At 41.3% G+C, this 27,550-nt stretch overlaps 1 protein-coding gene and 1 long non-coding RNA gene across 2 annotated transcripts in view; one reads left to right on the forward strand and one right to left on the reverse strand.

The window, feature by feature from the left end:
* The window catches only part of LOC128831216 (desmoglein-1-gamma-like), a 39,337-nt gene extending 33,893 nt beyond the window's left edge, over nucleotides 1-5,444 (reverse strand). The window contains exon 1 of the mRNA XM_054017494.1: nucleotides 5,273-5,444. Within this exon, the coding sequence (XP_053873469.1) occupies nucleotides 5,273-5,320 (48 nt within the window). The 5' untranslated portion in view covers nucleotides 5,321-5,444. The remainder of the gene's footprint in view (nucleotides 1-5,272) is intronic.
* The window catches only part of LOC128831217 (uncharacterized), a 53,144-nt gene extending 29,548 nt beyond the window's left edge, over nucleotides 1-23,596 (forward strand). The window contains exon 3 of the long non-coding RNA XR_008443779.1: nucleotides 21,782-23,596. This is a non-coding gene — a long non-coding RNA (uncharacterized LOC128831217). The remainder of the gene's footprint in view (nucleotides 1-21,781) is intronic.
* Nucleotides 23,597-27,550: the final 3,954 nt, after the last annotated feature.

Raw genomic sequence — 27,550 nt, forward strand, 5'->3', positions numbered from 1 at the left:
TTTGAGTCAAGAGTCCTCATGCTACAACTTTCAGAGTAACAGCCGTGTTAGTCTGTATCCGCAAAAAGAAGAACAGGAGTACTTGTGGCACCTTAGAGACTAACAAATTTATTAGAGCATAAGCTTTCGTGGACTACAGCCCACTTCTTCGGATGCATATAGAATGGAACATATATTGAGGAGCTCCTCAATATATGTTCCATTCTATATGCATCCGAAGAAGTGGGCTGTAGTCCACGAAAGCTTATGCTCTAATAAATTTGTTAGTCTCTAAGGTGCCACAAGTACTCCTGTTCTTCCTCATGCTACAAGTACACATTGAGCTGATGAATGTGAAGTCTGTATACAGTATAATAATAATGATGCTCTCTTATATAGCGCTTTTCATCAGTATATCTCAAAGTACTTAACAGTCTTTAGTATATTTATCCTCACAGTATATTTATCCTTTAGTATATTTATCCTGGGAGGTAGGGAAGTGCTATTATTACCATTTTACAGATGGGGACCTCAGGCACAGAGAGGCTAAATGACTTATCCAAGGTCACATGGGAAGTCTGTGGTGATATATCAATATTAAGTATGTCTATTACACCAAACACCTACAGAGTTAAGTGCTGTAGTATCTATGCAGCCATTGCTTTGTTACATGTACAGCAACAGATGCCACTGAAAGGGTACAAGGTGTGGGGTACGCTGTTGGAATTTTGGAGCAGGTGGGAAGTTGATTAAAGGGGAAAACTTGATAGCTTTGCTGGAAGGCTCAGGGGTTGAGCCTTGGTTCCCTTCAGAGTACCATCAAGATTTTTGTCCTTTCACAGATCATTAGCCTGTGTGAGACTTCCTGCTGAAGGGAAGTCCATAGAAGAGCGAGTAGGCACTTGAGGGAGGTATTTGCTAGATTGGGGTGGGGGATACGAGGCTGAAAAAAATCATCTTTATTGGGACAATCTTAAACATGTTTATATTTAGTCTGTCTCAAAGCTTTGCAATTCAGTTGGATAATATGAAAGATCTGTGCCACTGGCACTGGAGAAAAATCTGCAATAACACCATTAAAGTCACTGGAGCTACTCCAGATTTATACTGACGTAACTGGGAGCAGAATTTGGCCCTTAGCATTTATATAGTGCTTTGCATCTTCAAAGCAATGTACAGACATTAACTAATTGCTAGCTGACTGCCAAGCAATATTATAATATGCAATTATGGAATCCTCCCTGCTCCACCTATTCACATCCAAATGACTGAACATGCCCATAACTCCTTTTTTGCCCTGTTTCCCAACATTATTCCTAAAGGGCCTGATTCTATTCTCTTTGAAGTCAAGGGGAATATTTGTTGATCTTGTTGGGAGGAGTATTGGGCACTCACACTCAATATATTAGTCATCCTTGTGCCACTGTGGTTATGTTTGTGTCAGCACTTTAGGTCATATACTGCACTCCTTACTCAGCCAAAACTCTCACTGGGTAAAGGCCTATGAGAACAAACCCTTCTTTTCATGAATGTCTATTTCCAGAGTCTGTAACTCAATCATAAAAAAACCGAAACCAAACCAAACCACTGTATGCTAAATACTGAAGCTTAGAACTGATCTTTCCCCCTACATATTTAAACAACCCACGTAGTATCTTCTAAATCAAAACAGAAAAGCATATTTCCCATTGCCGTTAGCTTACTCGTTGTCCTCTAATTAACAAATAGTTTCATTTTTAAGGGGAAACTTTGTACGATGACTTTTCTGGTTGTTGTTGTTGATGATGTTAACTTTAAAATGGCCAGATGCTTTCTGTGATATATTGGAAGCTTAAGGCAACACTTTTACATGCTATGTTTTCCCAACCCTGCTCCCACTGGCGTTAATGAAAGTTACACTCCCCACTGCAATGAGAGCAGAATAAGGCCCAAAGCTTCATTCACTTTTAAACATTTGTATTCATGGAACTAAACACTTTAACAAGTTTGTCATCAGGATTTGTTCTCCTCTATCTGATAAATAATACAGGCCAAATCCCATAGAAATTCTGTGGGGTTCCATTTCTTAACTAACATTAACCATCCAAAAAATGAATGGAGAACTAACCCGAGTAAAGGCTCTAAGAACAATTGTTTTTCAAACTTGAATTTCATAAGTTAGGTACTTAAATCCATATTTAGGCTCCTAAATAAAATTTTCCAGATTTCCAGTGGTGCTTACAACCCACAGCTTCCATTCTGCATCTCTGAAAATCAGTCCACTTTTATTTAGGAGACTAAATATTGATTTAAGTACTTAACTTTAGACACTTTGAAAACTTTGGCCGAAGTTCCTAAAGCCAAAGTCTTCCCTTAGATACATGTTGCAGCTTCCATTGACTTCAGTGAGTGTTCTACAGGCATATTCAAAGGGAAGGTTTGGCCCCCACAGCATACTGTAATTATCCATCCAAATTATGAGTGGACAATGCAACCCATATCTTTGCAATTAGAAGAGAAAGTGAAGAAAATATATGGAAGAAAAGCAGCCAAGCAAGACAGGTGGTGAATTTAAGATTGTTATAAACTAACCATCACATGGTATCTGGAAGGAGATGAGTCATACTGAATCAAACATACAATTTCCACAAAACATGCCTGGGCAAGTACAACAAACAAAATCCAGTTCTACACCCTCTACTCATGCAAGTAATGCCTTTGAAGTCATATGAGTAAGGGTTGCAGAATCAGGCCCACGAATAGGGAAATGTGTACTAAAAATTTAATAGTTGCAGAGCACAGTCTGTTTCTGGTAAAATAAGGTTTTCATTTCAGAATGCATTCAGAATACTACAGGGTGTATATTTCTATAACAATTTTATTTAGCTTAATTTGTTAATAATATGCTAATCCATCATCAAATATACCACTCACATAGATGTCTTTCATTAAAAAAAGAAAAAAAAGATGGAAAACCTAACCTCTAAATCAACGTGAGTTTTGGGTGAATTGGGAGTACAAGGTTAGGCCTCGTGTCATTTTTTAAAACTGAATTCTTTCATAATTTATTTACCGTATATACTCTTTCATTAGCCCATTCGTTTATAAGCCAACCTCCAAGATGGTTAAGTAAAAATAGCAAAAACTATATGACCCTTTCATAAGCCAACCCTATATTTCAGGGGTTGGCAAACTTTGGCTCCTGGCCTGTTAGGGTAAGCCACTAGCAGTCCTGGACGTTTTGTTTACCTGGAGTGTTCACAAGCACGGAACCCCTCAGCTCTCGGTGTCTGTGGTTTGCCATTCCCAGCCAATGGGAGCTGCGGGAAGTGGCGCATTGGCTGGGAACGACAAACCGTGGACACTGAGAGCTGAGGGACTCCGTGCCTGCAGACGCTCCAGGTAAACAAAACAACAATGTATTAGATATTCAATTAAATGATTCCATAGAGTTTAAAATAATCAAATTTTGGTGAAGACCCATTTATAAGCCAACCCCCGCTCTTTGATGCGTCACTTTTTTACCAGAAATATTTGGCTTATGAACAAGTATATACGGTAATCTCTCTACTTCTATATGTACAAAAAAAGCCTCTTTTTCTTATCCATTTGGACTGAGACTGAATTAAAATAAGATCCCTGTAAATTCCAGCTATGAACATTTGACCAGTCCTTCTGTGACAAGAGAAAGACATATTCCAATGGCTTTACTTGATATCTCTGCATAATGACCATTCATACAGCTAACACCTGCCAAAATGTGGTTAGTGTTTACATAAACTTTCACTTCTCCTGGTTGAAACTGAAATCCTGACTCAGTCACAAAACTATGGTAAAATTTATGTATTTTTAAAAAAAAATTAAAGTGCTGCAGTGTTGAAAGAGATTATTTTTCTACAGTAAAATGTGCACTCGAATGGATGGTAATTTATAGTACTGTTATAGTTTATTTTCACTGAAGTTCCAAACATGAAAAATACCTATTACTATGTGATTTAATAAATCTCATCTTACCTAATGCTGATAATGTTGAATAAAAGGCTAAAATTGTTATTTTGTCACACACTATTCCAGACCTGGAAGAGACCTGTATGTTGCCTTAAACAAGCAGAAACTAATCTGAATCATAACCTTGTCTGTTTTTTGCCAAGCCTTAAAATTATTTACTTGGCCTCTGCCCATGTTGATTAGTTCTACTTTACTGAATGCAAATCTAAGAGCTAAGGTTTGCTTAATCTTTCCAAAATAAGCCCCAGTATTTTTTATTCGATGTCAATAATCCTTTAGATATTGTTAGTACAGTAGTATTATTTTAAAAAGTTAATATAGGTGTACACTTTGTTGTATAGATTGTGTGAAGCAAACGCCACAAAACAAACCATTGTACAGGGAATCTATTCTTTTTAGTTTTTAGGGCCTTATAATTGTCCTTAATTCTAGAAAAGCAAGATAAACTATGAAGAACAAATCCAAAACCAATAAAACAGAATATGATGCCAGAACAGATCGTCACAATATCCTCTGTGATCCTCTTTTATATCTCTCTGGTTTTAGTGAATTTCAGCTTCCTGATGCCTACACCTTACACAACTATTCTGCCTTACAACAAACACCACTTTCTTTTTTTGCAATAATATAAACAAACACAGTAAGAGAATAACACCCCCAATGTAAGGATTTGTTTATTCTCTACTTTTATACACTAATGCTACTATGTTAATGTACCAAGCAGTGATGGTTCCTTGCAATATTAACTAATGGGCCAAATCCTGTAATTGTTACTCAATCAAAACCTCCACTGAGTTCAATGAAATGGGAGGTGGGGATGTTACCTGAATAGACTATAGGGTTTGATCTATTTTGAAGTAATCTTAGCCATTATTTTTTAAAGAATGCTGGATTTTCCCCCCTCGATACACTGGACAAATGAAGACAAACATACAACTAAATAATAAAAATAAAATAATAAAAATAATAATAAAGAAAGCAGCTTGTTAAGAAGTATTTATTATTATAAATATGTAATGCATTAATAATCAGAATGGTACAATGGGTACAGTTATACTCAAAAGAAATAATTCTGATAACATTAAAATTAAAGATGGGCTGTTTTTGCAGAAGCTTTTTAAAAGATTCAGTTGAAAACGAGCAATGGTTAGTTTCTAATGCACAATGTTTAAAATTGCCTTATTGATTAATATGAGTTTCAATGTAGTTAAAAGTGGAGGCAGCAGTAAATGTAATCATCTGTAGAAAAGTACGTTGACAGACATTAAAAGAGAGCTTACAAATATTGTTTTAAAATTCTACTTACCATTAAAATGAATAGAACAGCAGTTGTTCTGAAGGGGAGCCAATCCATTGCATCTGATTACTCTTAGATACAAGTCCAAGTGAGTTGTGGTTACCCTGCTGTTCCCTTTCCCCCCTCACTTTAGTGTCAGTGTAAAAAGACACTCACTAGATGTTCTTACACCCTAGCTCTGGAGGCGTTCTGCTTCCCTCTGAAGGAAGCACTGAAGATGGTGTATAACAGAGTCTGTTTCCCCACCCAAAAATCCTGGGTTGGTCTCAAGTGAAACGCTTGACAACATCATTATTGCTCCCAGGTAAAAGCTTAGAGACACACCTTAATTCTTATTGCAACAAAACCCTTTGCTGGATACCAAAGAGACCATTTTAAAGAGAGAAGACAAGCTTTCCCGGGAAGATTCCGAGTGCATTATAAGTTACAGCATGATAAATAATTAAAATGTTAACTGGTCACTTCAAATGCAGTTAGAAGACTTCTCCTTACTGCCAGTAGACTAAAGGCACATAATGAAATTTAGGAATATTTTTGTAAAGAGTATGAACTTTAACAACTGACTAGTGCATCTGAAAATACATATCCATTTCCTATAGAAGAGTAAAACCAGTATCTGTCTTCTGGGCCAGACGTAGCCCAGGCCCATCTACACTATATGTGCGATTAGGAAGAATAAACTAACTTGTCACAAGCAAGATCATACAATATTTTGATAAAAAAAGCTTTATTTATTGGGTTATAAAAACATCAGAAGTATCTAGGATAAGAAACCAAGCCCTTATGATCCTATTAACTGCTGTGCTTTGACACTATCTTTTTTCCTGCTATGGGCCAACTCCTCCTTGGTGCTACCAACTGGAAGCAGAGATGCTGCAGAGTACATCCTCTGAAACAGGAATCCTGCTGACCATGATTAGATCTCTCATGGCAGGCCAAGGAGATGTGGTGTGGAACTCAGTTGGGGCCAGACTCTGAATGGCCCTTGCACAAGTGTATGAGAGAAGAAGGTCTCAAGGAGCTTTCCTCTCTTTACACCCAATTTAGGGTGGGCCAAAATTGCACTTGAGAATACAGCAAATGAAGAGACTTCACCCCCAGGTGCACAAGCCACCCCAAAATGAACAGAAAGAAGGTGGGGTAATAGCCCCACCTTCTCTCCAAACCAGCCAGTTTTCTAAATGGAGGTACAATGGGTGTGCCCCTGTGCAATTGGGGAATTCTGGGAGCAGTCTGCCTCCCTGAGGCACAATGGGCCTGATTTGCAACGTGCTAAGAATCTCTTGAGATGAGTTCAATGGGAGCTGAGAGTGCTCTGCACTCAGGAATTGCTCAGCACCAGTAGAAGTCATTCCCAGTGCCACTGAATGCTCTTGCTTGTAGCTCATAGGGCTAGCTTGCCTTTATTATATTCACTGTCTTGCCTTCATTATATTCTGCCTTTATTATATTCAGCAGTAATGCAAGGAACCTACAGGCCTGTATCCTATAAGACATTAGCTTCAGCAGCTAGCATAAGGCTTGAAGCCTGTGAACTCTGGCACAGACAAACAGCCCAACAGAAACTTTCAAGTTTTGGGGAACTGAGAATAGAGGATATAAGGGGGATTTTTGTTGGAATTTACTATAATGACACCAGCCAACCCCAGGAACACGAGCTAACATCTGCAGATATCTGATCACAAGAGTGCCATGGCAACGAATTGACATATATGATAAGAAGTTGAGAATTCATATACTAACCTATAGGAAAAGGGCAACCCAACATTATTAGGGTGAGGAAATACAAATAAGGAAGTGGGGGGAGAAACCTCTACTGAATATGCATTATACATAGCATCAGTGTAACATTATAAAAGTTGTATCCCAACCTGGCTGTGGGAGTAGAGAGATGTAGCCCCCGGCAGGTGCTAGAATGATGGCCACTGGTGATGAGGAGGAAGGTGATGGTGATGAGGAAGACAGTGGTTACCATTTCAGGTTTCAGTGGCTAACATTTGCATGTGAGTATATAGATGTTCAGATGTTCATTCTGTATTATCTCTATCTACCTTACTGAGTTAGAGTGTTTGTGACTTTGCTAAATGTATGAATAAACTACAGTAATATAGAAGGGTTCCTGTAGTGTGAGTGTTGCAACTGTGCACATAATACTGGGCCTAATCTTGGGACAAGAACCTATCAACACTCAAAGTGATAACTGGGAATTCTTAAGTAATCAATATAATTACTACATAATCTATAGCTTGGACTATATGCTGGCTCTGCAGCTCCACACTGCCCCCTACGTAGGCCGTATCTAAAAGGGTCAATCCGTGTCCCTTTGTCCTGAGCAACTTAAGTTACATCGACTTAAGTGGTAATGTAAACAAGGCCTGAGAGCAGAAGCAAATTATGCTCCTACTTGCTGTCAACCAGCATTTGCTATTGATTGCAACATACCTGCTATCCACTGAGGGATAGGGGCTGGGATAGACATACCCGTAATTCACTGATCATTACCCCCTCGGGACATGTTGCACAGGCTGATGTATTTAGTCAGGCTCATTTCTTAGTGCTCTTATTTGTGCTATAGAGCAGTGGTGATTCCCACAGCTCCCATTGGCTGGAAATGACAAACCAAGGCCACTGGGAGCTGCGGGCAGCCATGCCTGTGGACGGTCAATGTAAATACGGTCTCGCGGCCTGCCAGCAGATTACCCTGATGTGCCATGTGCAGCCCGCAGGCCCCAGATTTTCTTCAGATTGCCCACCACTGCTTTAAAGGGATTTAATCCTGTTCAGTGCATAGGGAATAGAGGCTTCATATGCTTTCTGCCTCAGTCCTTTGTGCACCAGCATAGGAATGACCCCAATATAATGCTATACAAATACTTTTATATAAACTAACATGCTGTAAAAAAAAAAAAGTCCCTCCTGTCTCTTTGTGGAGTGTTTTCACTGAAGACAAACTTGCATGGGATTCCTTGTTAGGTTTACAGTAACTCCTCGCTTAACGTTGTAGTTATGTTCCTGAAAAATGCGACTTTAAGCGAAATGATGTTAAGCGAATGCAATTTCCCCATAAGAATTAATGTAAATGGGGGGGGGGGTTAGGTTCCAGGGAAATTTTTTTCTCCAGACAAAAAACTATAAATTATATAGATATACACACAGTATACGTTTTAAACAATCAATTTAATACTGTTCACAGCTATGATGATTGTGAAGCTTGATTGAGGTGGTGAAGTTAGAGGGTGGAAGAGGGAGGGATATTTCCCAGGGAGTGCCTTACTGCTAAATGATGAACTAGCACTCGGCTGAGCCCTCAAGGGTTAACACATCATTGTTAATGTAGTCTCTCACACAAGGCAGCACAAACATGAGGGAGGGGAGACAGCATAGCAGAGACCAGGGCCAGCTCCAGGCACCAGCTTACCAAGCAGGTGCTTGGGGCGGCCACTTCTGAGAGGGGCGGCAAGTCCAGCTGTTCGGACGGTCCCTCACTCCTGCTGGGAGCGAAGGACCTCCCGCTGAATTGCCGCCGCAGATCGCAATGGCGATCGCGGCTTTTTTTTTTTTTTTTTGGCTGCTTGGGGCGGCCAAAACCCTGGAGCTGGCCCTGACAGAGACAGACACACACCTTGTGTATGAGAGAGAGAGAGAGAGAGAGATGCACACTGCCCCTTTAAGTAAGCTGACCCACACTTAAGTGCATTGTCTTTTTAAGTGGATCAGGAAATTGAGACAGCAGCTGCTGCCCCAAGCTCTCTCTGTCTCTCTCCATCCGTATCCCCTCCTTGATCTATATGGCGAAGGAGTAAGCGGGGTGCAGGAGCAGGGGGGTGGGGGACACCCTGACAGTAGCCCCTCCCCATCCCCCCCTGCACAGCAAGCAGGAGTCTCTGGGAGCAGCTCCAAGGCAGAGGGCAGGAGCAGGACATGGCAGTGGGAGGAGGGACAGCTGAACTGCCCAGCAATTGATAGCCTGCTGGGCGGCTGCAGCACAGGGAACTTAGGGGAGTGGGGAGCTGATAGGGGGGCTGGGGGTCCACCCTCCTTACAAGCCCCCACCAGCTAGCTGCAATGGGCTGCTCTTCCTGGAAGCAGACAAAGCAGGCGGCTGCCAAACGACGTTAGAAGGGAGCATTGCACAGCTTTAAACGAGCACATTCCCTAATTGATCAGCAACGTAACAACGAAACAATGTTAACCGGGATGACTTTAAGTGAGGAGTTACTGTATTTCTAATTCGAGAAAACAGTAATCAATCCATTGTTTTACTAGCCATATATATTTTTATACCAATAGCAACTCAGAATATTTGCTGATGAGTGAATTATGCCCATTGGGTCAAATTTTAGTAGTGTTTTAGAAGCCTAAGTCTCATTTTTAAAAGTGACTTAGGGCCAGATTTACAAAGATATTCAGGTATCAGAGGGGTAGTCGTGTTAGTCTGAATCTGTAAAAAGCAACAGAGGGTCCTGTGGCACCTTTAAGACTAACAGAAGTATTGGGAGCATAAGCTTTCGTGGGTAAGAACCTCAAGTGAGGTTCTTACCCATGAAAGCTTATGCTCGCAATACTTCTGTTAGTCTTAAAGGTGCCACAGGACCCTCTGTTGCTTTTTAAAGATATTCAGGTGTCTAAAGATGCAGATAGGCATCTAGTGAGCTTTACAAGGAAGTACTGAGGGATCTGGGGGTCATAGTGTAACACAAGTTAAATATGAGTCAACAGTGTAACACTGTTGCAAAAAAACCCCAAACATCATTCTGGGATGTATGAGCAGGAGTGTTGTAAGCAAGACACGAGAAATAATTCTTCCATTGTACTCCACATTGATTAGGCCTCAGCTGGAGTCCTGTGTCCAGTTCTGGACATCACATTTCAGGAAAGATGTGGACAAATTGGAGAAAATCCAGAGAAGAACAACAAAAATGATTAAAGGTTGAGAAAACATGACCTCTGAGAATAGAACAAGAAGCAATGGGCTTAAATTGCAGCAAGGGCAGTTTAGGTTGGACATTAGGAAAAATTTCCTAACTGTCAGGTTGGTGAAGCAGTACAATAAATTGCCTAAGGAGGCTGTGGAATCTGCTTCATTGGAGATTTTTCAGAGCAGGTTAGACAAACACCTGGTCATGGATGGTCTAGAATACTTAGTCCTGCCATGAGTGCAGGGGACTGGACTAGACAACCTCTCGAAGCCTCTCGAAGTCCCTTCCAGTCCTATGATTCTATGATTCTATGCAGCCTAAGTCTTATTGATTTCAAGGAGAGTTTGAAGCCTAACCTGCTTAGATGCTTTTGAAAGTCCCAATAGGCATCTATCTGCCTCTTAATCTGACCTAAGTGACTTTTGAAAATGAAATTTAGGGTTCTCAGCCACTTAGATGCTTTTGAAATTTTTACCTACTATGCTCACTTTAAAGATCACAACTGATTTCATACAGCAAGAAGCTGGGAGAAGTACCCAATGTCATGAACAACTAACTTATCTCTAATAGTGGCTAGTTTTCACAGTTCAGCAATCTTGAAAAAAAAGAAAAAAAAAGAACTTGTTTCAACTAAGAGACAATTTAGTGCTTACTAAATTTTTTTTGGCATTAAAGGAGCCAGTTCTGTAGACGGAAGAGGAAATTAACTCAGATTTTCTTTCAAATCCAAATATGATTTATTATAATACTTAAAGACATGGGGGGGATATATTCTTTTTCAGATGTCTATGTTATATACCAGCGTATAGTACCATACTTGTAGGACAACAAAGTACTACAAAGGGACCCAGAAATGCTAGAAATATGAGCAAGGAATACCAAAATTAGATTACATTCAACATGGAAAAGTTAGTGAATACATTTCAATATTGGGGAAAATATTGAAACATTGGGTCAATACAGCCCTGGCCTAAGGAGGTACAACTCTACTGGAGCAGAATCTATGGCACAGAAATGCAGTGACAGGGAGACACTTGGAAAGCATTAATGCTGAAAGACACATATGACTGATAATAATAATACTATAATAAAACATTGCACTTATTTGGCTCTTTTCAACCCATGTTCTGAAAGCACTTTATAAGTGGGTAAGTCTAATTGTCCACATCTCGCAGATTAAGGGGCCAGTTATGGGCAAGGACTGGTCTTCCCATTTGTGGCATCCACAAAGTTTGTGCCTTCATATTTGAAGCAGCACATTGCAGGCACAAATCTGAGTGCTTGAGCTTCTCACTACCCAATTTGTACCATCAATCATGTAATTAGAGGCACAGGTACTTAGATTTGCATCTTCATGTCAATAGCAGGTGCAAAAATTCAGGCAAAATTTTGTGGCCAATTGCACCTGCAAAACAGAGGTTGGCCCTTTGCAAATCCTAAGCAAATTGACCCAAATCACAAGGGTACTTTGTGACAGAAATGTGATAAGCCTGTCCTTCTTCTTACAGATTGGACAGCAAACTCAAAAATGACCCTGTAATGGGATATATGACTTTTAAAAAGGCAGAAGTGTGATTTTTGTTCAAACACACAGTGGCATCACAACACAGACCAGGAAGACAGTCACTGTTTGGGGAGAGCTGACTGAATAGTATTAGACTATTGCCACTAGCAATCCTACCCTAGCAGCCACTGTTTTGCTTGGGGGCTGATGAGTACAGGGAGGTCCCGCTGCTGCAAAAGGAATAAGCAGGTTCCAAGGTCTCCCTCAACCCAGGCTAATTGACTGGGCAGGGAAGAAACAGAAAGCTGAGTGGAAGCCAGGAGGGCCAGGATGAGGTGGAAGAAAGATGCTAAATTTCCATTTCAAAGCAGGACACTCCTGCTTCTGCCCAGGAGCGAAGATAAGAAGATGGCAACTCTTTTCAAGTCACACCTTCATCTGTCTGCCTGGTGAGCCCCATGTCTCAGTAGCATCCAGATGTGATAGACGTGGGGAGAAAGCCACCTGCTCAGCAAGGATGGTAGTGGCTGCCTCATTTGCCAGCCACCATCCGATGCAGTAACTGGGGGACTCAGTAATGGTGTTTGTGCTTGTGGGTTTACCCAAATATTCTTGTGCCCCTAAATACAGTTGTGGCCAGACTCGTTTAAGAGGAGAAATTAAAGGAACTAAATATCAATAAATGATGAAGATGGGGCTGAGGTATGAAAACCATCTGCCAGGAGGTAGCGGAATTGTGTAAGATGTTCCAAGAGGGACAGCATAACCAGAAGTAATGGACTAAATTTAGGAACAGGAAGATGTGTGCTGAATATCAGGAGACAATTCCTAATCATGAGGACTATTAAAAACTGCAGTGAGGCTCCAAGGAAGGTAATGGAAGTCCCAACACAAGAGAAATTTAACACTAGACTGGAAAAAGCACTAGAGAACAAAATGTAGGGAAGCCCAGTTGAGGTTGGCAGACTGGGTAACCTGCTACTGTGGTTCAATGAATCTCTATCTGTTTAGTTGTTTTGCAGAGCATGTAATAAGGAAAGGCTGTACAGTTCTCAGGGAGCACCTCTCTTCCAAATCCCACCCTTGAATCTCAAAATATTCATTTCTGTTTATCACCAGAAAGGGCTATGCAGAGCACTGGTGGTTTATGGCCCATACTTTGAGAACCAGTGTTGTAGGTCTTTCCCACCACTAAAGTTAATGTTTCAATGTTCCTAAGTCATGTTGACTTCCAATAGGATTTTAAGCTCCTAAATTATTTAGGCTTGGACTACGTTTTAAAATTATATTGGCATAGCTACGTCGATCAAGAGTGTGAAAGAACCCATCCCTCAGATTGACATAGCCGTGCCAAGCTCATCCCCCACTGCAGAAGAGTGCTTCTGTTGACATAGCTGGCACCAGTCGGGAAGGTGGTGTTCCTATCATATCAGAAAATCTCCGGCTGTGTGTACACTAAGGAGCTATGCCAGCGTAGGCTCTGTAGTGTAGACATAACATTTTTGAAAGCACCAAAGGCTATCTGCTAGCACAATATAAATCAGCATTATATAATCTGTTTAATATAATTGGATTTTAGAATGAGATCCAATTCACAGCCCTCTAAAACGAAATAGTCTGAATACTTGTACTTAAAGAGACAGATGTGCAGCCTGGATTCATCCTGGCACAATTTTGCACTCACAATTCTTTGCATCCACAATTTAGGCTCTTTAGACATCTAAATACCAGATTTGTGGGTACGAGAACTTACATCTAAATGATCTAACTCACTCTGAAAATGTTAGGTGGGGAAATATGAGTTCAGCGTTTGAAAAACTAGCCCAGTATATCACCATATCACCTTCAGGATTTATTTTTGGTTAGTATTTTGTATTGCTATCAGGGATAAATATGGTCTCATCTTTAATTATTCTAGCAGGCTATAGATGTAGTTAACTCTGTGACTCCATGAAGTGGTGACTTATTCTTCTGGCCAGCTGGACATACTATGAATTCTTCAGCTTACGGCTATCACCTTGCAAGAAATTTTTTGAGTGGGTGTTATTGAAGCAGCAGACTTATTGTGATTGCAATGCAGAATCATGGTTTCTCCATAGATTTTTGTCTCCAGATGGGCAATTCTATAATCTGTGTAACACATCCAAATGCCCCCAATGTGTCTCTAGGAAGGGCATGTGGGATGGATGAAGAGGGGCGTCTGTAGCTCAATGCAAAATGAATGCATTATAAGGTCTCCAAATTTGTAAAAATGACTCCCAGGTCTTATTGAAAACAAATTCTTCTCATTTTAGGTGGATTAACTCAGAGAGCTCAGGGGATGTAGACACATGAGGAAGTTGATTGACCATATCTACAGCCTACTCATGTATTGTTCTATCATTGTAAAGGTCAAACCAACAGTACTGATGAAGAATTTCAAACAGATTGTGGGTCCTCCCTGGAGGACATGTCTTATATGACACCATAAAATCAGGCTTTCCATTTGTGAAAGATGTATACCAGCTCTCATGTCTCATTCTAGATGACAGGAAATGTCTCATACCAGCACTTAGGGCCTGGTTCTCCTCTCACTCAAGTCAATGGGAAAGCATAGTGGTGCAAGATCCCACCCTTAGAAATTCCTAAAGCATCACCTTTCAGCAGGGAGGTACTCAGAAACACAGATGAAAATAACTTAATCACTGCTTGATGAGAGTGCCTCAGAGGAAAGTGTCTGTTACCCATGGTGAATGCCATGTCTGAGGGAACCCTACATATGGTAAATGACAAACACCATAACTATATGACAGCTTAATAATAACACTAATGCCACCTAGCTCTTATATAGCACTTTTCATCCGTAGTTCTCAAAGCACTTTACAAAGATCAGCATCTGCATCCCCACTTTGCAGATGGGGACACTGAGGCACAGGGAGCTGAAGTGACTTGCTTAAGGGCACCAAGCAAACCAGTGGCAGAGCCAGGGAATAGAATCCAGGCTCTTGAGTCCCAATCCCATGCTCTAACTACTAGGCCATACCACCTCGCTGTAGTTTTCTGTTGCATTTAAGGATATGGCAACTATCACATCTGCCATTATAGTGGCCTCTGGTACACATTATTTTACATCTCTGGAGTTAGAGGTCTCTTCAGTATTATTTAACCATTATGGCACATGAAAAGTTTGCAGTGCTTGAGATACATGGTTCATGGTATGTTTTGCCTTGTTCTTGTGAATCTCACTTTTGTTTCAATAAAGCTGCGCTGTGCCCAATAATCTCTCTCTTGGGTGAACAGTTAGTCCAACTGACAATAGTTCAGGCTGTCAAGTGTCCATTTCGTTGTCAGTCTTTTCAACCTTAGCACAATTTACCGCCCACCAAAACAGCTTCAAGCAAAGGACGTTTTTTTCTTCATATCCCCTGGGGTTAAAAACACCCTATATCCTACTATTGATGGAGTTTTTCAAGCCTGGACCATCACACAGGCAGTTTTTCAATTTCTAGACATTCTTTTCAGGCCTCATTCCATTCCAGCTGATTATAATTATTATTATTAATAATAATTTTTCAGCTCCTAAAGGTGCGTTAGGCGTTTCTGAGTAGACAGTGAAAGGCACAGTCCCCGCCCCAAAGAGCTTGCAGAAATCAAACATGACATAATGTGTGGGAGGTGATGAACAAAAGGGAGGGGTGAGGCATTAGAAGGGTTACAGCAATATGATCGCACAGTTACTCACTTTAGGACGCCTACTTCACTGTCAGATCTCTGAAGTAAGCAGTGATGGAGGAAAAATAAGTAAGATATGTTTGATATCAGCCCACAAGTCCCTAGGAAGCTATGGCCTGCTACTTCTTCCTCTGGGACAGTGTCTCCTGAATGTCCTTGACCTTTTCCACATGCATTACAACTTTCCCTTTCCCTATTATATATAGGTAAGGTACTTTACCCTTTGGTGAAGCCTCGCTTACTAACTCAAGGCTTTACCGTCTAGCCAGCTGTTCAGATTTTCTCCAGCATAGTGTACAGATATATTAGATGCTCCTGCCATGACTCACTGTAGATAATGCCCAGGCATGAAATCCTGGCCCTGGCCCTACTGAAGTCACTGACAAAGCTCTCATTAACTTCAATAGCCAGGACTTCACCCATATCCATAGCTACAAAATAGCTGCTGCTGACACATGAGGGCAAGCCCCTTGGAATTCCCCCATGGTGGCAGCAGCAGAGGAGTGGCATCAGAAGGCAGATCAATTGCTGAATGCTGAAGTTCTGCAAAGAGAAGCAAGATCTGTAGGGGAGAGACAGCTGGAGCTTCAAATTCTAACAGCAGGTGAAGCTGGGATTTGAACCAAGATCTCCATAACAAGAGATGGACATAGAAAGAGTGGTTGCATCCCCCTTAAATCCAACGGCAAAGGGTGGTTGAGACACACTCCCCAAAATAACTGTCAGTGGTTGGTCAGTTTATGAGGCATGGGGGTGGGGAAACTAGGCCGCTTTACAGGCACTGTCATTATCTATTAAACCAGGCATCTGAACTCAGATCTCCTCAGTTCAGAATGGCCTATCTGTTTCCACTCTGGTTGGTTGGTATCCAGGAATGTTATAGGTGACATTCCTGACTCACAACCACTCGTAAGAATTTGGAGTTTGAGAATCTTAATCCTGGGTACCCCCAGCTATCTGGGAGCTATTGGTATTTGTCTGCACTCCTCTTTGATCCTATTGCTTCTGCAGCGGCTGAAAGAACTTTTGTCTTCAGCAGATCAACTGTCTCATGTTACTGGTTTTCCTTTCTATTAAAAAAAAGAGTAGCTGTTCTCATGGAATCTGAAAAACAGACATGGTACATTTAGACTAGTGGACAGAGGACATATGAGTGCAAAATAAATGCAGGTTTTTTTCACGGTTTTTCAGTGTATACCCTGCTTATTCAGATAATATATGTTACGCCAGCTACACCGATTCCAATATTATGCTGAAGGATCAAGACATTTGATAAACTGTCATAACTTACCTGACCGGCTCTGGGGTGTGGTGAGGTAGGTATGTTGTATTATCTCCACAGCAGTCTCTGTCAGTACTTTGAAATCTTCTGGTTGTGATCCAGCCAGGGCTACCACTCTTATATATAGCTGGAGACAACGGGCCAAATCAATCCCTGCCATAAACCCCTCAAAAGACAGAGTCATACCAGGGATGCAGTTGAGCCATTGTATTGGATACTAGTGAGTGGGTTTGTGGTTTAAGGACCTCTCCCATTTGTCTAACTTCAACAGGAGTTGAGAAAACTCTGCATCTCATAGGATTAGACCTTAAAATTTGAGAAAAGATGAAAAGGAGTCTATGTGAAAATAAAAACAATGGTATTAGAAGCACTAGTCGTCCTTGACAGTATTAATTCAACAATTGCTTTTAGCAGAGGCTTTCAGAGAGTTAGTCTTTGTAAGGTTTATGCCCAAAAAATAAGAACTAAGGTGCAGATTAATAATGCCAGGATTACAGAGGCAAAATTGTCAGTGGGAGCATCAGGAGCTCTGAAAGCTGCCTTGTAATAAATACTTCTATTGTTTTAGTATTATAATAAATAAATATTATTATTATTTGAATATTATAATGAGCATTAAAAGCAAATTGAGATTGTTATTATTATTATTCATACACATTTACGTTGCAATAGCACCTGGAGGCCACCATCAGAATCAGGCCCCATTACGCTAAGTGCTGTAAAACCATGTATTAACGAACAGTCCCTGCCCTGAGGAGTTTACAATGGAGAAAAGGAATTTGCAGTTTTAGAAAGGCTTTTACAATCTAAAGTCAACATTTTTTCATACAAAATAAAGCCAAAGAAACAAAAACAAACAAACAAACAAACAAAAAAACAAATGAGAGTTTCCAAACGTGTCTTCCCTTTTTGCTCCCACAATTTGTGGACACACTTTAGGTCATCTGTATATCTCTGGATAGTACTGCTATGTGCCTAGAAATCAGGTACACAGATATATTAATAATCTAAACCATATCCACAATTACTTGGTCAAGATTATGGTTGTGGAATCTCCATCAGTGGCGATTTTTAAGATCAGGTTAGGCAAATACCTGTCAGGGATGATCTAGATCAGTGCTTCTCAAAGCCCGTCCACCGCTTGTTCAGGGAAAGCCCCTGGCAGTCTGGGCTGGTTTGTTTACCTGCCGCGTCCGCAGGTTCGGCTGATCGCGGCTCCCACTGGCCGCGGTTTGCTGCTCCAGGCCAATGGGGGCTAAGGGAAGGGCAGCCAGTACGTCTCTTGGCCCACGCCGCTTCCTGCAGCGCCCCTTGGCCTGGGACAGCGAACCGCAGCCAGTGGGAGCCGCGATCGGCTGAATCTGCGGATGCGGCAGGTAAACAAACTGGCCTAGACCGCCAAGGGCTTTCCTTGAACAAGCGGCGGCCCGACTTTGAGAAGCACTGATCTAAATAATACTTAGTCCTGCCATGAGTGCAGGGCACTGGACAAGATGACCACTCGAGGTCCCTTCCAGTCCTACAATTCTATGATTATGTCCCAGGGATTTAGTCCATACAGGGCCGGCTCCAGGCACCAGCTTCTCAAGCAGGTGCTTGGGGCGGCCACTATGGAGAGGGGCGGCACGTCCAGGTATTCGGCGGCAATTCGGCGGACGGTCCCTCACTCCGCCTGGGAGTGAAGGACCTCCCGCCGAATTGCCGCCGCAGATCGCGATCGCGGCTTTTTTTTGTTTGTTTGTTTGTTTTGTTTTGGCTGCTTGGGGCGGCCAAGACCCTGGAGCCGGCCCTGAGTCCATACTTAGGGGCAGTGTAGGGTAGGAACCGTGTCTCATGGAGCCATAACTCCTTTCCTGCTGCAGGGTGATAATATATTACCCAAAGCTTTTAAAAGTCATTTGACCTATCTCTAAAATGAAGTTCCTTCCATCTAGCACATAGAAGAGAAACACACACACACATACAAGTGCCAGTATATTACACTGTCTAGGCAGAACAATGTCCTAACATGGGGGACAATGGTCAATCCCTCTCCACGAGCAGGAACCCCAGCTACGTGCAAAGCTATCCAACTATCCAGTTCCCTTCTATTTCCAGACCACTGCCTCTCTCAACTCACTCTCTAAGCTTTGCAAATGGAGAAGAGAACTCTCTCTAGGCTTCAGGAAAGAGGTCACCGCCTTTCTGTTTTCTTCAGACTTTCGCGGCGGCTGTAGAAGCTTTGGAGCTCTGTTTAAAATATAAATAATAATAAAAAAATTCAACAAAAAAACCAAAAGCTTCAAGCCTACAATGCTTAGGGCAGCAACACAAACCTGTGTGGACCAAAGAGTATATATTTTCCTTCCAACATCAATTATAACTTAAATTTACTATACTGGCTCAAGCCAAGTTCTACCTCTTTCAGTGGTAACGTATGATTGTCTTAAGGTTTTGCTACTTCACACACCCCTCTGGAGTTCTGCCACAATGGGCAGAAGACAAGCAGACACACATGCTGCCCTAGGTCTATACATGTAAGCAGCAAGATCTAGGGCAGGATCTATCTTGCAGATCTGAACATTCAAAACTTTATGAAACTAGCAGGATATTATTGGATCACTTCTTTTACATGGGAGCCCATAATAAACCTCAAACGTTTAACTTGCTGGACTTTCCACCGATCTTAAAGGGAAAATGTGGCCAGCAAATGCATGTCTAAACTCACAGAAGTTTAAGGGAACAACTTCACCCTATTTGCATGACTATAGATTTTTAATTGAAAAGATTGCAGTGCCTAAATATGCGGGTGTGGTAGGTGATCACAGTTGTTAGCCAGACTTATTAAATTCAGTGCAAAAATGTATGTAAGCATTTGGAGCATGGCACTCAAATCCCCATTTATTTTAAAACATTTTCTGCTCCTTTTGAAAAGAATGCAGTTAAAAGCCGTTAGAGAGCCAGTTGACCTGTAGTCTGTGAACAAGGATGGGCAGGTGTTCAGTGCAGGAATGGTAATCAGCTGCATTGGCAGAAGGCATCTGATCTGAGAAGGGTTGCACCCTAGATGTGGCACTGATGCTAGGCAGCCAGGATGGCTGACTTACTCCATGCTTTGGATGATAGCTGAGGGAAGAAGTCATCTCTCTTTATGTTCATGATTTAAAGAAGCAAGGCACTTTTGCGATTCGGTTCTGTTTAAATACCCTGTGCCGATTAGCACAATAATGAATGTCAGTGTTACCATGGTACTTCATACATGTGCACTGAGTCATTTGTGAGATTACCAGTAAGCATTTAGCAAGGCTGGCTTCCATGACATGTCCCCGTCTCCACCTGCCTGTACATCTGTTTTGGAGGAGACTGCCTAGTCCCTTCTCTGAGCCCGACTGGCTCTCTGGCCTCCCACCTCTCGCTGCCTGTCTGGTGAGAGAGGGGCACACCTTCTTCCTAGCTGTCTCTGTGGGATTCGGCAGAACTCTAACTACAGGTTTAGTCCAGAAGAGGACATGTCTCCACAAATGCCTCCTGAGTTGATGGGGAAGGTCACTAGTTCCCTAACTGCCTCTCTTGTTTTGGGGAGAATTAAAGAAAGAAAGAAAGATTCACCCAGCTCATTCCATTTGAATCCACTGTACTGCAGCACTAAGATGGCTCCAATGACTCAATCTGTCATTGCTTGGAGTGGGTTAGGGAAACCCCTACACTGGCCTTGCATAGCAATGACCAAATGTATTAGAGCACTAGTGAAACAGTTGTGTTAGTCTGTTATCCTCACTGAGGCTCAATGAGCACGAGTAGAGTAGAGTATCATGGCGGCAGCAATGAGCCCTGATGTCCATGTACTACTGGGAATATAATCCCTTCTTTTAAATATAGTGCCTACCAGGTAGTTGGACAGCAACCAAGGCGCTGCATGCAGTTTCTTGCCTAATCTGGCGGTGCTCACTCAGTAACTGTTGTGTGAATTGTTGGACTAAAACCACAAAAATATTCTAAGTCTTTACAAAAGGCCTCTCCCAATCTAATTTCTCTTGTGCCATCAACCTGAAGCCACAAAGAAAGAGTGTGAAACTAGTTTCAAAGCACTACATATTTTACCATCTTCAGACAGACTCTTCCCATCTCTCTCTCTCACACACACACACACACCTTTTCATTTCTCTATGATATTTAGCACTCTTTATATATCAAACCCACATTCAGGTAGTAGGTGGGTGACAGGGACTCCATTTTGCTTTAAGTTCCCAGTAGACTATAGGCTAATCCTCCAGGGATGCCTGCTTTCAAATACCCCACACCCGACCCCGCATCTGGAGAATAGCCATGGGCAGGTTTCCTGTGATATGCATCTATAGGAAGAGAAGAGTAAATGCTTTTCTCTTGTTTTGTCTGTTTCTGTGCTCTCTTTTTTAAATGAACAGTATGCTGTTTAAATGCAGCTATAATCAGTATTTATCTGTTGATCCAAGGATAAAAGCTGCTGCTTACATACTCCTAGGATTGAATAACCCACCCTTAGGAAGTACAAGGAGACAGGCCAGGGTACCTGGCATTCAGAGAACCAAAGTCAGTAGAAACGTACTCAAGAGGAACAGCATTCTCTACTCAAGAGGAGCTGTCATAAAGTGAACCCTCCAAACTTGGGGAAACCAAGGCACAGTGACCCCACTTACTGCAGGGAAAAGTGAAACAATCAATGCTGAACAGAGGTGTTGGGAGCAGACACCAAGATAAGATCCCAGAAGCTACTGTAAACCAACACTGATGCTTTGGAGGATCAGCAAAACCCTGCCTATCAGTTCTCAGTTGACCAGTCCGATTACCTGCTGGCAGAAACATTATTGTAATGAAAAGTTTCTAAAAACCAGAGAGCTCAGACAGCTTTTCATTTATATTTTTATTTACTTTCCTACTGCTGGCCAATTAGCTGAGCTTGTCTAACACTTGTTCTGTCAATGATAGGTATTGTTATATCCCTCAATTGGATGGTTAATACTCATATTTCAATTTACATGTGTATTATTTGACGAGGTAAAATGAATAGTCAGAGACTAAAATGAAGCAGAATATTTTATACAGATGAAGTCTGACAAAGCACAATTGTCTCTTCTATAATGCAGGCTGCTGAAGATCACATTGGCCTCCCACAGAATGGTGGTGTCTCCTCACTGATTTACACAGCAAGATGGGGGAGCAGCTGTCTGTATGGATGACTACTGTGCATCTCTTTTGTCCAAGACTCCACCTTCCTCTGGAAGGACAGTTCCATGATGGATAAATATGGAGTACTACTAGAGGCAGAGATTACTGCTGCTTCATAGGATATCTGACCTTTTTCCATTCCCTTGGGTATGAGTACTTTTTCTAGTTTACCCTCCTAGGCTTTCTCAGATCTACCTGAACATCCTGCCAGCATCCCAGCAGGAGTCATCCTCTCAGAGACTTTCAGACTTCCTGTTGCAGCTAAAGTTCTGTTCTCTGAATAATTGACTGTGGGGATTTCTCACACTCCTAAATGTACCAGGCCAATATCGGTCACTTAACCACCGGCTGGAGTAGGAGTTACAGTGGTCTTTTGGAATGATGCTCCCTGTCCTCCCTTCTGCAGCAGGACCCCTCTGTGGGTCAATATGAAGATAAGATGGGGCTGAAGCCTCACCTCTTCCTTGTTCTGCTCCATTCCACTTGGTGCACGGTGCACTGTTGTGGTGCCCTGCAGAAGCAGACTGTAAGTTCCCACGTGTGCATGGACTGCAAACGTGACAGGTCCTTGCACTGGTCACACAGGGGAGGAGGCTCACCGTGTGTTACCCCAGTGCACCTGTGTAAGCATCTGTCACAGTCTGGCCAAGAAACATCAGAGACAAGCTCTTGGAGAATACTTAGATTGGGTTGGGTGCTTATTTAATAGGAAGCAATTACTGGAACTACATATGGAAACCAAGAATTTGTGCAAGCAAATGGCCAGTTAGGTATTTAATTACACTTCTATAAACATACATTTTGTACATACATTAATTATGCACACACCATTATGGACATAATTGTGTTCACATTATTTGTCAGGCCATTTGTGTTTGGGTCTTTGTACTTTGAATTTTCAAGATTCTAATGATCTTCTAATTGCACTTGATTGTGGTGGAGAGAAACTTATCTTCCCCCTACAAAGTTTCTATTTCTATTACTATTCATTTTATTTAAAGCTTCTTCTGCCATCTGTCTTAAAATCTTTGTTCCTTGCTGTGAATATTAAAATATATTTATGTTTTATAGGGACTTAAGTTCTTTTCATCATTACATCTGGATTAAAGTTGGTTGGACATCTTCAGAGGTCTTGAGATAAGACTGTTTTTATGGACAAGAGACCTGGGAGCTTTTTGGAATAAAGACCTTAGTGACATTACCTGATGTCAATTTACAAAGACTGTTGATTATTCACAAAACGATTGTCACTATTCCTTTCAGATAAAAATATTTGATATTTAATTATATAATTTATTGTTAATTTATTAATTAATTGAAAAATTACCTGTCCTTAAAATGAAAGATAACCATGTGTATTCTCTCTTGCTGCCTTTTTTCCATCCCAGGAGTCTAATATATTTACCAGTATAGTGGAGACACTTCAACATAACAGTTTGATTAATGGGTCTTTTTCTGCAATGGGTTGGCAAATACATTTGTCCCATGTAACACTGAATCACAGAAGAAAGATAGCTATAGAAAAGACATATTATGGCATCTAGCCCATTCCCTACCAGAACAGGCTGGTTCTAAATGCTGTGGCAAGATCCTCAGCAAGTGTAAAATGTCATACCTCTACAGAAGTCAATGGAACTACAAAAATATATGCCAGATGAGTGGCTTGTCCTGTATATTTTAATCAAGAAAAAATGTTCTAAAAACAATGTACTGTATTTAATGTACATTATGGATTATACTATTTCTGTAATTTATTCGCATGACATATGACAAGTATAAAAATCTAGAATAATTTTCACTTTATTCAAAGTATATATTATTCCATTTATTATGCTCTCGCTTATTGTTCTTGATGTAGTTTAACTAAGGAAACCGCCTTTGGGAAAACACTTACTCATATTATTTTCTTTATGTTTGTATGATATTTTGGACAAAATTTCACTCCTCAGCCCGAAGAAAGCTAAAAGTGACCCCTTTCCTGTCACCTATGTGCTTTTAATATACTGGACAAGGTAGGGGCAAAACAAAGTGAGAAGGCACCAGCAGAAACTTAAGAAGGCACAATTCCTCCCCAGTTGCCATCCACATCTGCATCTCATTTGGTGCAACGTGTGTCTCACAAACCCACACTCTTACAAGCTATTGTTATGTCTGGTGGCTAGACACTAAGACTACACCACGAGCAGTTACCCACCTCTTAATTGAATTTACATCATATTTGGGCTTGGCAGAATTTAATTATTTTTTTATAATTTTGACTGATAATATCAGTGTTTATTTTTAAGCTTTTTTCTATTTTTATCTATTAAAATTGTCATAGTTATGGGAAATTATGAGGGGATTAGACAATAATAACTTAATGACAGACATTGAGATTCAAAAAATTAAAGCTTTATAACCATTAACGTACAAAATGTTAACATCAAAGTCAAAATATACAAAGTAAATATTCCAAAATCCAACTCTAAAGTTATCAAACAGCCATTTTTAAAAAACTCTGCCTATCAATAAATTTCAATTATTATTGATGGAAATATTTTAGTCTGTTTGTGTTTGTATCGTGAAATTGACATTTACCCATAAAAATCTAGTCCTTCCCAGCCTAATTATATTCATCAACTCCCATTGCTGTCAAAAATTGAAATTGGACTTTGAGAATGAGTTGGTTGCTTTTCTTCTAATAATAAACAGAAAAACTGGCACCAGCCCAAATTTCCATCTTCCAATGTGTGTGAAACAAACCCAAACATTTTGAAAGGTCAAGATAAGTTCAGACAGAGATATGAGAGAAAAAAAACCCATCGGGGATAAATGCCCAAATTTTATTATCAAAATTTATTGGTAATTTAGAAAACCCTCACCTAGACTCCCTTTGACTCAGTGACTATAATGTACACAATGAAGCGGTATAAAAACAAAGACTAGAAAACACAAAAAGTCCTTTTTATTGTTAAACATAAATGGATGAATCAAGAGAAAGAACTGTCACTGCCTTAGTTAGTTACCAGCTGCCAGTTTCTCAAGGATATGATAGCATGCATATAATTATTCTGTGAACAGCATAAACGAATGAGCAATGAGAACTCAGAGGTGTAGCTTTACAGCACACTGAGTATTGAGTCACGCCCAAGAAAACATGCAGCCACCTAGGAAACCGATAAACAGTTTCTGTACTTCACACACACAAAGTGATAAGCAGAAACCCAGGCTAGCCACCAGGACGCTTCTCTGACTGTTGCAGTAGCATGCATGGAAACTGAAAATCTGACAAGGTGATTTCAAAATTACCTTGTACAAACCATAAGAACATTTCTGTCAAGCACTGAGATTCATTTGGTTGTTCAGTAAAATTACACATTTAGTTAGTAACCTTCTCCATTGGCTCCCCAGGCAGTCCCCTATGAAGTCTAAGAATACACAGATCAATAATCCCTTTACCCTAACTCCTCTGAACTGTGGTTCTGTGTGTAATATTGTTCATATCTTTCATTAGTCATTGGAAAGCTGTTTGGGCAGAGAACCTGTCATTATCTAGGCTTCATAGATTTATAGATTCTAAGGCCAGAAGGAATCATCTACTCTGACCTCTTGCATAATACAGGCCATAGAACTTCCCTCAACTAATTCCTGCTTGACATTCTTAAGAAACATCTCATCTTGATTTAAAAATTTTAAAGGATTTCCCAGAAGAGAATACATCTGTTTTCTTCAAGTGAGACACTTTTCTGCCATAAAATTAATGCAGGCGCAGCTGGCAAAAGTTGTAGTTGAATTGTTCTGATGGTTTAGAAGTGTTCAAATAAAAAATAAAGAACACTAAATGAGATGCTGAATATAGTTAGGGGTCAAGCCTGGGAATTCGGGTGTTTTGAAATAAGATTAAAAGACAGATGTGAACTACCATTGCTGGTAATATTATTGGTTCTTTGTGTAGAACAGAAGTTCTTAAACTGGGATGTGTGGAATGTCTTCTGGGGGAGGGCATGAGAAGCAGCTGCCCAGCTCTGAAGGCAGAGTGGAGAGTGGCAACTACTGGCAAAGTGCCCAGCTTTAAAGGCAGCGCTGTCACCAGCAGCAGCGTAGAAGTAAGGGTGGCATGGTATGGTATAGCCACCGTTACTTCTGCGTTGTTGGTGATGGTGGTACTGCTTTCAGAGCTGGGCACCTGGCCAGCAGCTGCTGTTCTCCAGCCACCCAGCTCAAAAGGCAAAGTGGCATACATATCAGCATATGTATTTAGGTGGCAGAGTGAGAGGCAGGGACGGCTCCAGTGTTTTTGCCGCCCAAGCGGGCCAGAAAAAAAAAAAAAGCTGCGATCAGCGGCACTTCAGCGGCAGCTCTACCGCCGCCACTTCATTCTTCAGCAGCAATTTGGCGGCAGGTTCTTCCCTCCGAGAGGAACTGAGCGACTGGCCGCCGAATTGCTGCCAAAGAGCCAGACGTGCTGCCCCTTTCCGTTGGCCGCCCCAAGCACCTGCTTGCTGCGCTGGTGCCTGGAACCGGTCCTGGTCAGAGGGGGTGCAAACACTACATATTCAAAGAAGAGGGGTGCGATCAAATAAGTTTGAGAACCACTGATAGAGAAAACATACAGTTTATAAAATAATCAAATCTCGCTTTTCTAAACAGCTGCCAGAAAAGCTAAAAGAAAGGCAGTGTCTCAAACTGACACTACTGGTATTAAAGGATTTAGGAAACAGCTGAGGAAGAAAGTTACATATCTATATGGTAGTAGCTACCATGGTTCTCCTCCCTGTATGGAGAGTGTTAAGAAAGCAAAAGGAAGCCAGTCAACTTTTCAAATGCCTACATTTGCAATCAGATTTCTCTCAGCTGTATTAAGCATATCCCAAGCACATGGATTTACAGTTGAAGTAGCTCTTCTATTTGTCCTCATCAGCTGGGAAGATGGATATATCATGCACAAAGGATCAGTTTCCTTTTTTAAAAAAACACCTGAAAGAGGAAACCATTTCCATCCCATCCCACTGAATACAAAGGAATGGAGGGCTCCTGGCCTAGTCTCTAGAAATGATGGAGGAGCATGCTGCCCTCATAAATGTACATAGGGGGGAGCATGTGCACAGCAAGTGGTTGTAGGGCCACTTTGAAAGCTTTCCGCAATTTGGAAGGAGAGAAGGAAAGAGTTTTGGGCAGAGGAACAGGAAGAACTAAAACCCATCCAAACAACCCAAAAAAGGAAAGAAAATCATCATCAGCAACGAGGAGATGGATAGCTGCAGAGCAGCAACAATGATGTGTCCAGCCACCAGCATGAATGGTTTTTGAAGTGTGGTATGTGCTTGGTCATTCAGCTGTGTGCTTGGAACTCCGCCAGGCAGCGAGAAGGGGAATGAATGATCAGTTCAAGCAGATGCATACTGCTAGCCAAAGGGCAGGTGGCACTCAAAAGTATACACTGTTGCAGAGAGGGCATCTTGGGTCACCAGAGAATGGCAACACAAAGTGAAGGGGGCCAAGCAGTAGTTGAGGGGGTCACAGTAGAAGGTAGATGGAGTGGAGGAGGACCTTGATCCTGCCTTTGATGCCAACATCTCCCATCTGACAGCAGTCACTTGGCACTAATAGATTGCTCAGACCATAAGGGAGCAGGAATTTGAGCACAGAGAGAAGGTAACTGAGGAGGACATATGGGTGTTGCTGGTGTAGAAACAAATGCTGGAGGT

The sequence above is a fragment of the Malaclemys terrapin genome, chromosome 2 (assembly GCF_027887155.1).
Source record: "Malaclemys terrapin pileata isolate rMalTer1 chromosome 2, rMalTer1.hap1, whole genome shotgun sequence".
Taxonomy (NCBI): Eukaryota; Metazoa; Chordata; order Testudines; family Emydidae; genus Malaclemys; species Malaclemys terrapin.